Raw genomic sequence first — 13794 nt, 5'->3', positions numbered from 1 at the left:
TTCTACCACACTATTCTCTGAGATAATTTGGCTGTTCCTTTACTCTACTATGGGCTTAAGCATGAGTTGGTTAAAGGTGCTAAGTTCAGAGCTGAGGAGAAAAAAACTGGGCTGGAGAATTGGGAGAGGGAGATGGTATCCTTCATTAAATGTCATTCAATGGGAAGCAGATTGCATTGATCGAAAAGTGAATGGGAACACAGAAGTTAAGTCTACAAGTCTTGACAAATCTCCATGAAATATATAGGATAAAGGTAGGAGAGTAGCAATAGGATGTTTCCTAGAGGGTGAGGAAGGCTTGAGGAAAGATTTTGAGCTTGGGGAAATAGGTGCTGGATTGTAGATGCAGAAAGAGCTAGTAGAAGATGAAACTTTAAATTAGTCTGTTTTGTGTGCTAATTCAGGAAGGGTTTTTAATGTTTTGATTATGCACTGCCTACTTTAAGGAATTAATAGAGCTAGAATTTGGTTACCACATAATGAGCCTCATCTTTTTCATCACCCTTAAGAGATTGTGTAAGCCCAAAAGAGCCGATATGAAAATTTTTAAACAGCTAGAAAATGGATAGTGATGGTACTTTCCCACTTACAGTATGATTTGATTTTTTTCTTCAGTTACCTTTAGTGGGTGCTTACTATGTGCAAGGTACTGTACTAGCCTCTTAGGATCCAAACATGAATAAGACAGTCTATGCCATTGAGGAAATCACAGACTAGTTATTAAAATATAGTGTTATAAGGATTATAATAAAGGTGTTATATACTCATACTATGGCATTGCAGACAGACCAAGCAGCTATTTAGGCGATGTCTCTGTTCAGGCTACTATAATGAAATACCACAGACTGAGTGGCTTATAAATGACAGAAATTTATTTCTTATAGTTCTGGAGGCTAGAAGTCAGAGATCAAGGTGCCAGCATGGTTGGGTGAGGGTCCTCTTTTGCATCACACACTGTATTCTCACATGTTGGAAGATGCTAAGGAATTCTGTGGGGTCTCTTCTAAGGGCACTAATCCCAATCATGAGTGCTCTGTCCTCCTTATCACCTCCCAAAGGCCTCATCTCCCAAAATCATGCATTAGTCATGAGGACTAACACGTGAATATTGGAAGGACACCAGCTTTCATCCCTTGTACTTATATAGCATACGCATTTTTATTTTTGAAGCACAAAAGAAAGTGCAAATAAATTCATTGCTTGATGGTTATATAGTTATTCATAACAGCTGCCTTCTATATTTGAGAGATTGTCAGGTGGAAGAGAGATGAGGCTTTTCCTCTGTTGACTTCTGAAGTGGAACATAGAACCACTGATAGGCCAGATGAAGGGAACAGTTTTCCTACATGATTTTATACAGATGCACACACACACATGCACTCATGCATGTTAATATTGGTCATTACTGAAGAAACAATAAGGATGGAAGAAGGAATAGTAGAATAAAGATATTTGGTATGTACATAATGCCATTTTAAAAATTAAAAGGGAAATAAGAATACCTTTTTATCAAATATGTCTGAGTGCATTTTAAAAACAGCACAGGATGGCATAAGAATATAGTATGGATTAAAAACATAATGGTTAGGGGATCCCTGGGTGGCTCAGCAATTTGGCGCCTGTCTTCGGCCCAGGGCATGATCCTGGAGTCCTGGGATCGAGTCCTGCATCGGGCTTCCTGCATGGAGCCTGCTTCTCCCTCTGCCTGTGTCTCTGCCTCTCTCTCTCTCTCTCTCTCTCTCTCTCTGTGTGTGCGTGTGTTTCTCATGAATAAATAAATAAAATTTAAAAACAAAAACAAACCCATAATGGTTAAAAAAAATCAGAGACTTGTATGTGAATACTTGAAAATAGCAGAAAATATTCAGTTATTGTAGAAAGACATGATCCCTCACATTGAAAAAGCACATTGGGTGCCAAGCAGAATAAAAAAGAACAAATCCATCTCTAGACACATTTAGGTGAAACTGCATTATGCCAGAGGAGCTATTAAGAGCTAAAGATAATTCTTTAATAAAGTAGATCATGTACAAAGAAATGACAATGGACTGAAAGCAAATGCAAGAAAAAAATGATATCTTCAAAGCACTAAGAAAAAAATAACTCAAAATCTAGAATTATACGCCTAGTTAAGTTGATAGGCAAAAGACATTGGAGTGTTGGGGAATTGTGAGAAGAAAAAATTTGAAAAGAAAAATTGTTTTGCTTTGAAACAACCACTGATCCTAACTTTATTAAAATAATCGAAAAAAATTAAACAAGTAATATTTAGTAAGTTTGTGTTAATGAAAAAAGTATGTAAAAATGGAATTAGAATAAATATATAGTATGAATTTCTAAATTATGCCAAATAAATCTAAGGATATTTAAAAACTGGATAAAGAAAATTCAGAACAGAATGTACATTACCAGGGACTTGACAATTGAAGCATGCTATATATATTTTTTGAAGTATGTTATTTTCATGAGGTTGTTCAGTTCCCTGTTTCTAGAGTGAAAATGCACACAAAGTACATGGGTATGATAATCAGGTTAACTATGTTGGTAAATAATTGCTTTCCTATATCTTTAGGAATTTGTGTTGCTTTTCCGCTTGAGTAGAAAGACATTATACAAAAACTAGTTTGCCTAGAAGCCTCTCTTTCTATTAAAAAAAAATTTAATATCTTAATTATCTTTTCAGGAACGAAACTTGGAGAATGCTGACCTTTAGAGTAAATACTTTATCATGAAGGGAGAGCCCATTTGATAATGCCAACGTCTGGTTGCTCTGTTGTGCTTTACAGAATGTTCTTTCTCTGCCGGAGTTTGCCATCTGAAAGCACAGTTGAAGGGGGAAGCACTTGATGACAAATGGGTCTTTATTCTTGACATAAAACAACTAGAAACAACCAAATATCAAATTGTAATTGCTTTTATTCAGGTGAATGTGAAATTAGGAGGTACTTATGAAGTGGTGAGATGAGGACTGGAAAAGTAGTTGAAAAGTTTCGCTCAAATATCAGATATTAATCTTTACCATGATTCATCCAGATGCTTTCGTCTTTTTCCAAATGTTACAGCTCGTGCCATCTGAGTTCGGCGAGTCCTTAGCAATGATAGAATTGTCAATAATTTCAGCATAATTGATATTTAAGTATTAACTGCTAATGATATAAATCTTTGAAATAGCAACAAAAGTTAATCCTTTTTAGTTACTACCAGCTTGGGCCATATTTGAACTAGTGACTTAGAGGTAACCTATATAGTCTCATAAAATCCTTTCCAAACACTGGAGAGTGATCCTGGACCCAAGATATGCATTTGATAGTTTTCATTTTGTATAGTTACGTTAGTTGAACTTAACGTTTCCCCAGATACCTTTAAAGTTGAAGAGTTTAGGGAGGGAACAGTTTGGAACGTGAACTCTCAACCCTGTATTGAATGATGTAATGTAATTAAAACTACCCTCAAAAGAGATTAGATTGAGTAGGTTTCACTACAAATGAGTGAAAATGCTGATCTACTCTATGAAAATAAATGAAAATTTGCAACCTTAATTCCTTTTTTATGACAAGCTGCCAGTAATGAAACATAATATAAGATTACATTTAATAATTTTACTCATTACTTATAGAGCAAAATCTTACTTTGCAGTAAAAAGTTATTACTGTTTAGATACCACTGACATTCATTTATGAAACTGATCATTCCAACCAGCCAACTGTGAAAATGAATGTAGATTTTAAAACATTTATGCACTGGTTAGTCAATTTAATGTACATTAGGCATGAAGAGGATCAGAAGGCATCGCATTTCTAATTCTAAACAGTTGTGAAAGTAATATGTATTTATTGTTCAGAAAAATTGAAATGGTGTGAATGTTCCTTATTATTTTATTCAGAAAATAGCAAAAACAATTATAGTATAAATGAACTCACACACTGTGTCTTGATTACTTCTTCTCCTATGGGAACTCATTGAATTTTCTCTTTAGAAAACTCTCTCTTTTGTTCTTAAACTGCTGGGTAGAGTCACAGTTGTGTTCAATATCTGTGCTTGTTTTTTCTTCTAAAGAGTCTCAAATTACTTTCAACTTCAGTACATTTATCTGAAGCTGTACATCGCCAAAATGTTTGAACTTCCCACACAAAATAAAGAGGACACTGATGATCCAGAGATGGTGTTGGAGAGCAGGACCACTCCGTAGAGGAGAGAATGCTGCTTAGCCGGATAGACGGCTGGAATCTGAGCAGGATTTTCTTTCTTGTTTCTGCTATTACCACAGTCCAAAGTGCCCTATACAGGTGGAATGACCAGATAATGTATGACTTAAGTCAAGATGCCTTTGAGGGTGAAAGTGAACATTATTAATAAGCTGGAGAGCCAGCAGGAAACCAGGACTGTCCTGGGTAAATCTGAATGTGTGGCTCCACTTAGAGGGAACAGTTAACTTTAGGGTAGTGCTCACTGCTGGCTTTTATCACTGCTGGTGTGGAGGAGTTGTCATTCTGAATGTTCACCTTGGATTTTTAAAATTATTTAAAAAAAAAATTATTTTCAGTCACTCCATAAATATTTGACATCCTGCTTTCAGCAGGAAACTCTGGATGCTAAGCACAGTGCAAATAAGTAGGGGGCCTAGTTGGTCCCAAATGGTTTAAAATCTAAGAGTTTAAAATCCTAAAGATGAAAAAGACGCTATTAATAAAAACTAAATGTTAAATGAGTGGTAAGAGCTTTAGTGCATCAAAGAAGAAGATGAGATCATTGTATAAGTTGTCCGGCCTGGAGACTGCCCAGAAAGATGCTGCAAGGCCTTGACATAGGTAGAGTTCCGATACACGGAGAAGGAAGCAGAGGGGATATTTTGGAAGAGAACAATATGGAGGAAAATGAATCTTATTCATAGGGCAGTGAGTCAATTAAGTTGGTTTGTGGTTGGGAATGGGAGGAAGAAAGATTATTTAAAAAATGAGGTCAAATTCTATGAACCTGTCAAAGGATAGAATATGGAGTTTGAACTTGATCCCATTTGGAAATGGAGTCCTACTGAATGTGCAGGAACAAGCCAATGATATAAAGAAAGATGTATTTTAGAAGGAATCATTTGGCAGGAGAGTGCAGGAGGTTGAAGAGAAGGGAAGCTGAAGGGGCCTTTCAGTGGTTGCCCAGCGTGGGTGTAAGGTGTAGCATTAGAATGCAAGGAAAGGAACCCCCGTGGGGAAGGAAGGATGATGGAACTTGGTTGATTGGCTGTGGGAAACTGCCGAAGGGCGTGAGCGAGAAGACCAGAAAACCCCAGAGGGAGCTGATTTGGAGGCAAGACCCCAAGTTTTATCGCAGACATACTGAGTTTCAAGTGTTGTGTGGAAGATTCAAGAGAACATGTTCAGGCAGTTGGAGATCATACAGCAAAGCGCCATACTTCTGTGCATTATCTGAAAATGTGTGCACTTTCCAACAACTGTTCATTCTTTCAGAGCACTCTGCACGCTTCGTAAACCGTAATCAAAATTCTACTTTGGTGAAAGAAGCTGGGAGGAATATTCTCACTAACACTGAGTAAGAGTTTGATGAACTTAGGTTTTTATCCTGTCTCTTGCTTGAATTCTGAGGCTTAAGGTAAAGGACCTTCCTTCTCACTGCTTCTGGACTAATCTCTTATCTGGGCAATGAAGGGATTAGATCAAAGCCTCTTCTAGTTTCAGAGTGTCCAAGGGGCTGTCATAGTCATGCTTTTCATGGTCCTGCTAATTTGGAACATGATACCAGTATCAGTTTCCCATTGGTGCTGTAACAAATTGCCGCAAATCTGGTGTCTTAATGAAAATTTATGATGTTACAGTTCAGTAGGTCAGAAGGTTCAGTAGGTCATGAGTCTCACTGAGCTAAAATGAAGGGGTCAGCAGGGCTACATTGCTTTCTGGAGGCTCTAGAGGAGGATCCATTTTCTTGTTCTTTCCAGCTTTTAGAGGCCACTGACATTCCTTGGCTCATGGCGCCTTCCTCCGTCCTCAAAGTCAGCATTGACAGATCTGGTCCTTCTCATACACATCACTTGGATCTTCCCTTCCCTTCCCTTCCCTTCCCTTCCCTTCCCTTCCCTTCCCTTCCCTTCCCTTCCCTTCCCTTCCCTTCCCTTCCCTTCCCTTCCCTTCCCTTCCCTTCCCTTCCCTTCCCTTCCCTTCCCTTCCCTCCCCTCCCCTCCCCTCCCCTCCCCTCCCCTCCCCTCCCCTCCCCTCCTCTTCCACTTTTAACAATCATTGTGATGAAATTGGGTCCATCTAGATAATACAGAATAATTATGGACCTCTCACGATCCTTATATTAATCACACCTGTAAAGTCCCTTCTGCATAAGATAACATACATATTCACAGGTGCCGGGGATTAGGACATGAACATCTTTGCAGGGGTGGGGGGGGTGGCAGTGAGGGGGGTGGGGACATTATTCTGCCTACTATGATACTTTTCCAAAGAAAACAGGAAACTATCTTACTCTTTTCTTATGCTTTGTGTTTCATGTAATACTGAAACCTCATTCAAAGCTTTACTTCATTCTGTGATATAAATATGCATTTTGATAATTTAAAAAAATTTCTTAGTTTAAAAGATGACAATGATTGTCACCGATAAGGCATGAGTTGAGTGATTTTTTTTAAATCTCTTAATTCCACCATTCAAAAAATATAAAACTTAGTAAATATATGCTTTTAAACTTAAAGTGCAAAACTCCTTTTTCCTAAAATAGGGAGAGGATGTAATCATATATTCATTTGCCTTAGGAAATAATGCATTTCACTATAAATAGTAAAGGGTGAAAAATTAGACTGTAGTATAGCTTTTCACATTTTAAAGCTTTTTGCTACAAAGATATTTCAGAATAAAAGCATGTCTAATCATAGACCAATTCCTTTTCCTTTTCTAACTTCAGCTTGATAAAAAGGAGCTTTCAGATGTTTCAGTTTCTATCTGTAAACAACCACCAAAGCAGTAATTATCTTCCACAGAGTCTTGAAGTCATGTTAATTGAGGTTTGTGAAGAGAGGTCCTCTGTAAGAGGGTGTGTCATTATTCCTTTGTAACGTGCTCCTGTCAGACAGGTGTCGTACTGGAAGAAACCATTGTGACGATGCCATAAATAGGCGTAGAAATTAATTTTTTAATTTTTACTTTTTTTCTTTTTAAAAATTTAAATTCAATTAATTAACATATAATGTCTTATTTGTTTCAGAGGTAGAGGTCATTGATTCTTCAGTCTTATATAATACCGAGTGCTCATTACATTACGTGCCCTCCTTAATGTCCATCACCCAGTTACCCTATTCCCATCCCCCTCCCCTCCAGTGACCTTCAGTTTGTTTCCTATGATTAAAGTCTCTTATGGTTTGTCTCCCTCTCTGATTTCATCTTGTTTTATTTTTCTTTTCTTCTCCTATGATCCTCCATTCTGTTTCTTAAATTCTACATAAGAGTGAGATCATATGATAATTGTCTTCCTCTGATTGATTAATTTCACTTAGTATAATATGCTCTAGTTCCATCCACATCGTTGCAAATGGGCATACAAATTTAAATGGATATCAACAGGTCAGGTATTTGAGACTTTCATTTTTTGTGAAAACATTCCTGAGTCCAGTGACTCTAGATGGAAAAATATGTTCCCAAGGAATTATGTTGGGTTCATTTTTCTTAGTAAAATTTCCAGGAAACAATTCATAGCCCTGATAAATATCAGAAACAGTAATTATTAAGTTATAGAATAATTACAAGGAAAGTTTCATAGTCAGTACAAAACTGATAATGGTCCTTGGTAAAATAAGCTCCTAAAAAGCGAAACAAAATATTTTATTCTAATTAACTGATACCCCCAAAAAGGGGAAAGAGGGATACACTTTGCATTCCTGCCTGCAACAAGAGCCAACTCAAACCCTACCCATAGAGTTTCTTAATACACAAGGGAAATGGCTAAAACCACAGTGGAAATAGAAAATATCTTCAATAGTTTCTATTGTAAACTTTTTACCCCAGAGAAACAGGACAAAGCAAACCAGATTAACTGTATGGCCCCCCTTGTTTCCTTGGTTTACGTTTGTCTTTCTTTTTGTAACCTCCTCTTGGTTCATGGCTCTACTCTTTGTTCTAGTTTCTCAAAGAGCACTAAGTGAAGTGTATTAGCATGGTTTATTTTGATAGCCCTTAGTTCTAGACGAAATGTGCTACAGTAGTTAGCAGGGGTAGCTGATTGGATGAGATGCAAAGGGGAAAAAACACATTTAGCTTTTGAGCACAATTTCCAACACTTAGCCATTATAATCTAATGAATCACTATGATCCCATATAGATTTAAAATACTGTACATAATGTGTGTATCGTTGGAAAACTTTATGAATTTTTCTTACCCCTGGACTAATATATTCATTTATTATTGATAGTCCATGGTTTAACATTTTATGGTCTATTTATTGTTTATACTGTATGGTTTCCCCAATACAGTATGCACATTCCTGAACTCTCACAGCTGACTCTTTCTGAATGTCCTTTCATGTCCTTTCCAGACAGTCACAACCTAGTCATCCTTCAAAACCCAGCTCACCGTTTTCTTATACTGTAAAATCTTGCCTAACATGCAGCCTACGGTGGTGTCTCCCTTCTCTGAACTTTCTTTCTTTCTTTTTTTTTTTTAATATTTTATTTATTTATTCATGAGAGACACAGAGACAGAGACACAGGCAGAGGGAGAAGCAGACTCTATGCAGGGAGCCTGACGTGGGACTCGATCCTGGGTCTCCAGGATCAGGCCCTGGGCTGAAGGCAGACGCTAAACCGCTGAGCCACAGGGGGATCCCTCCCCTCTCTGAACTAATATAGAGCCTATCATGATGTTGAGCCCTATGTTTCTAGTTATTATTTGTGTTTATTTATTAGCTTTCCAACTAGATACTGAAAAGATTCTTCGAGGCAGAGATTATTTGTTCTATATCTTTGTATCCTTGGCACTTTGCTTAACGTGGTTCAGGTTTTAGGTTGCTTATAATTTGTCAGAACTTTGGCTGCAAATTAAGCCCAACTTATGCACTGACTAACTATTAAGTATTAAGAAAGCCTAGGAATGGGTCTGGCTGAATATTTAGTCATGCTGGACCAGGTAACCCAAATTTATCATCTGGAATCTGTCCTTTTATGTGTATTGTCTCTGCTTTCCTTTGTCTTGGTTTTGCACTCATTGCACCCTACACTTTGCCTTCTGGCAACAGAGGGAGAGCTTCCCTCTCTTCATAGATCCAGGGAAAGCCCTAGGGCTGATGTTCATTGGCTTTATTGGACTGTCTTGGGTTATGTGCCGGACTTGAGTTACATGCCTAAGTCTTGAGCCAGAGAGTGGGATCAGTTATCCTCTCTCTACTATAACATATACACTGAAATCAGTGAAGGGCGGATCCCAAAAGGAAAAGATGGGCTTTTGTGCCAGCAGAATGGGGAATAGATGCTGACAGGCATGAATAAGATGCTGATTGGAGATTTCAGTAAATGTTTGCTGATTGGTCAACTAAACCTCCTTTTAGGAATAAAGTCGGATTTGTAGAGATTCTGTACCATTTTCCACTTTCATCCCAAATATTTTATCATTAGATAGTGCCATATGTCATCTGAGTACTTCATAGTCATGGTTGGAGGTGGATGTGAAGGTGATATGACATATGACTTTGACTTCCCCACTGATTTAACACCAAGGTTGAAAGGCAATTACTCTCTCAAGGATGGTTTAATAACTGTGCTTAGGTACCTTGAACCTTTAAATGGGCCCTCACAGTTATTTTGTGGAAGAGCGAATAAAACAGTAACGAAACCTCTCACTGTGGATTTTGATGATGACAGCCCAATGGGTTCATGATAAAAGTATGTAGCATTGTCAACCGGTTTAACTACTAGTTGTGTGACTGTTTTGGAGTCTTTCACTGAGAACTATGTTGACTTCAGAAATTGTTTATAAAGCATACAAATGGTGAGCTTTTGAAGTTGTCATTGTTTCCAGCATTAGTGGTCAAGACATGTATACTAAGCTGGATAATAGGGTTTTTGACTGCCTATTTTGTGCATTGAGAATGAAAAACAGAGATTTGAAGTACAAAAACCTAAGTCACGTATTCAACAAATTGTCTGAAATCCAGACAATAGAGATCATAATGAACATTATAGATAGCAAAGATTATTAATTTCCATGGGAAGTGGATGCTGGACAGGCCAAACCAAGATATCCATTGGGGGGGGGGGGTTGTTCAATAATTGTGTGCAAATCGATCAATTTAACATCCCTGTAGGACGGAAATCAGGTTTGTGTGGATTCTGAATTGTTCTTTACCTTCATTCCAAACACATTATGGTTAGACAGTATAATAATATATTTGGATAAAAGCATAGATAATCCTTTATCATTTGAATTTTATTTTTTTAAAGATTTATTTATTTATTTTAGAGAGAGTGGGAGGAGGGGCAGAGGAAAAGGGAGGGAGAGAATCTCAAGCAGACTCCGTGCTGAACCTGATGTGGGGCTGGATCCCAGGACCCTGAGATCATAACCTGAGCTGAAACCAAGAGTCAGATGCTCAACTGACTAAGCCACCCAGGCACCTCATTGTTTAGTTTTGAATATGCCTTTCTTAGCTAATTTGTTTGTGTGTGGGAAAAGAGCAAATCAAGCATAAATAGAATAGTGTGTCCTTTAGAAATTAATGTTGTGAAATGTCTGAGAAAGTTAATATTTACTTTATTCAAAAATACTGAGTACTGTTTTAATTTTATCTTTAATTTTTACCTTTTAGAACTGGAAGATAAGCAGAAATCTAAAGCTGGTACCTCTTCGAATATTAATTTGTTCTTACAAATGTTTCAATAAACGTGGTCTTAACCTCTTTGGAATTGCTCAAGTATAGAGCTGGTGAGAAACTCATTTAGAGCCTCACATGACTTGCCCCATCAGCTCTGCACACACAGACAGATTATGCCCTACTTATGATACCATGCTGTGTCTCTTCTCTTTGCCAATACATTAAGCAAAGGAAGTAAAATTATTTACTTGTAAAGATCCCAGTGTAAGCACTGTAATCTCCCTTTAGCTTGTTTAGATTCTAAGAATGCTGTTTCTTCTTTGACTTAAAATAAAGAGTGGAAAAATAAAGATCTGTGTGACAAGTGTTATTTTTTCCTGTCATTTTAAGACCACCACCCTCCTTTTCTAGATAAGTATTAAGAGACTTTGAGAGGGACAAGTATTTATTTTATGCGTGTTTTGCCATTGAAAGAGAATTACTTTTTAGTGCTAGACAGTTGTATCACATTTGTATGATTTCAGATGAGCTCTTCTTTTTTAAGAGGCACTAATGTCTTACTAAGATAAAACCTTTAGTCTACTTAAAATGGAGTAGAAGGCTGGAAACTCAGGCTTGGTTACTCCTAATATCACTTTGTTTATACTTTTAAAGTTTTGTTCCTTATTTTTGTTTTTCACAAGAGACACAGAAGCCAGCGCAATAGTTCTGAAATGAGAATGAGTCCTTTTCTTTGAAGGACCACAGAAAAGGAGAGAAAGAAGTTATGGAAATATATGGTATAGTTTGCATAGACCAGTGGTCTTTGCCTGTGTGGTTCTGTCCAGCAGCAGCTGAGAACTTGTTAGAAATAGAAATTATTTGGTCCTACCCTAGACCTACTAAATCAGAAACTCAGGGAGTACAACTCAGCAATCTGTGTTTTATCAGATCCTCCAGGTGATTTCGAGCCATGCTCTCCTTTGAGAACCATAGGTACTGATTAAGAGAAAATTGCTATAGGTTCAGAAGAGCAAGAGATTTGACCATAATTTTATTTAAATTCCACTAGAAATATGTTTCTTCACATAACTATTTGGCGGTACTTCTGGTAGAAAGCGGAGTGGATTCTCATTTTCCATATATTTTATTATTTATATTACTTTCTCAACTAGACCTTTTTTTAGTTCACTTCAGGGTATACTCTTTCATGTATCAGAGTTGCCTCTAGCATACCTGGGAAGCTAAATCAGTGGAGCACAGCGGAAAGGCCTTCAATCAATACCAGAGTCAAGCCCCACCGAGACAGAGATGGGGCCTCAAGGTAAATTTCTAAAGGCTCCATTAACCAAGAATGCATTTTAAACAAAAATAAAAAACAAAGTACACATGAAAGTCATAGGAGCTCATTAAAAATGAGTTATAGGAATAAACGGTGTGTGTTTATTGAGGGAAAACTACTCAGAAAATTGATTTTGATTAGGGAAATATTTTTATGCAACATGTGCTGTTCAAAAGAGCATTTTGTTTACCATTTCAATCTCGACCTCAGCCACGGTTTATAGGCCATCTTGGTTCTGGGGAGAACACTGTATCCATCCATTCATCTATGTACTCATTTGTTCAACAAATATTTCAAGTACCCTTGAACTTCAGGTGACATGAAAAGAAAATGTTAGCTCTACCTTTTCACCCCATCCTCGTCATATCTCAGGGTCCTGAGACCTGTTTTCTGCCCCCTTTTCCAAAACTGGTCTTTTGGAGGTCAGCCGTGACTTCCTACCAATTCACTTGTTCCTCATCTGGCTGGTCTTCCCTGCAGATTTGAGCTCAGTTGACCTTCGTCTACCTCTTGAAACTATATGCTTTAGGTTCATTCTTTATTTCTCTGGTGGCCTCTTCCAATACCTCTAACCGAATTCTCTATATTCTTTCAAAAACAAGGGTTCTACGAGACTCTTTGCTCAGTACATTTTCTTCTCTTAGTACTTTTTCTTTACTTGAAGGAACTCATCTACTCCTACCAGTTTTATTTAGCTTCATTTATCACACCTGGGTGAGTAGCTCCTCTGTCTCTTTAGTTTTAGCTCATGTTTCCAAGCTTTCCACTACAACATTTCTAAAACAGGACTGATTCTCTTCTCTCTCTCTTTTTTAAAGATTATTTATTTATTTGAGTGAGAGCAGGAGCAGGGGGGAGGATCAGAGGGAGAGAAAGTAGCAGGCTCTCCACTAAGCAGGGAGCCGGACATAGGGCTCAATCCCAGGACTCTGGGATCATGACCTGAGCTGAAGGCAGATACTTAACCTACTGAGCCACCCAGGTGCCCCAAGACTGATTCTCTTCTTCACAAATTGTTGTCTTCCCATGTAGTAAACACATATTTACTGAGGCACAACTATTTACCAGGCACTGTTTTTTGTTTGTTTTTGTTCTAGGAATATAGCAGAACAAACTGGTAGGGCGCTTGCTCTCAGAAAGCTCATATTCTAATAGGGCAGGGGAGGCAAATAAGGAAAAATAAACAAATAATATGGTGATATATACTTTGAAGAGAAGTAAAATCAGATTTGGGAGATAGAGAATGATGGGAATACTTTTTATAGAGAGCAGTCTGGGTCTGATAAGGTAATATTTGGTCAGAGATCTAAAGTGAGTAAGGGCATGAACTCTACAGGTAGAATATAATGAATCAGAATCAGTTGAGTGAAAGGCAACAAGCTCAGGATGATGCTAAAAGTGCCAAGTAATCAATGGTGTGCTAAAGAAAAATCATGACTCTGATGTCAGAAAATTTAGTGTTGCTGGATGCACGGTCATGCATCAGATGTCACCATGGCAACCAGACTGGGGAAGGATGTACCTGCTTCTACTCTGTGGTCCACCCCATGTTCTGAATCACTGGTTAATTAAATCAGAAATTTAGTTATTCTTACTCCATATGTACATGGAGTGTGTATGTGCATGTGAGTTTGCGGTCTCTTCTTGCCAATCTGTAATTCAT

At 37.7% G+C, this 13794-nt stretch overlaps 1 protein-coding gene across 4 annotated transcripts in view; it reads left to right on the top strand.

Annotated features, from left to right (window-relative positions):
* The window catches only part of LRRC69 (leucine rich repeat containing 69), an 87845-nt gene extending 76685 nt beyond the window's left edge, over window positions 1-11160 (top strand). For 3 of the 4 annotated variants that reach the window (XM_077876301.1, XM_077876298.1, XM_077876296.1), the window contains one exon: window positions 10805-11160. In XM_077876301.1, coding sequence (XP_077732427.1) covers window positions 10805-10915 — 111 coding nt within the window. In that variant the 3' untranslated portion in view covers window positions 10916-11160. Of the gene's footprint in view, window positions 1-2683; window positions 2897-10804 lie in introns of those variants that run through there. The other variant, XM_077876297.1, reaches the window with a different exon arrangement.
* Window positions 11161-13794: the final 2634 nt, after the last annotated feature.

This window comes from Canis aureus, chromosome 28 (assembly GCF_053574225.1).
Source record: "Canis aureus isolate CA01 chromosome 28, VMU_Caureus_v.1.0, whole genome shotgun sequence".
Classification (NCBI taxonomy): domain Eukaryota; kingdom Metazoa; phylum Chordata; class Mammalia; order Carnivora; family Canidae; genus Canis; species Canis aureus.
The sequence above is the reverse complement of the archived record's forward strand: the minus strand, read 5'-3'. Positions and strand labels throughout refer to the sequence as shown.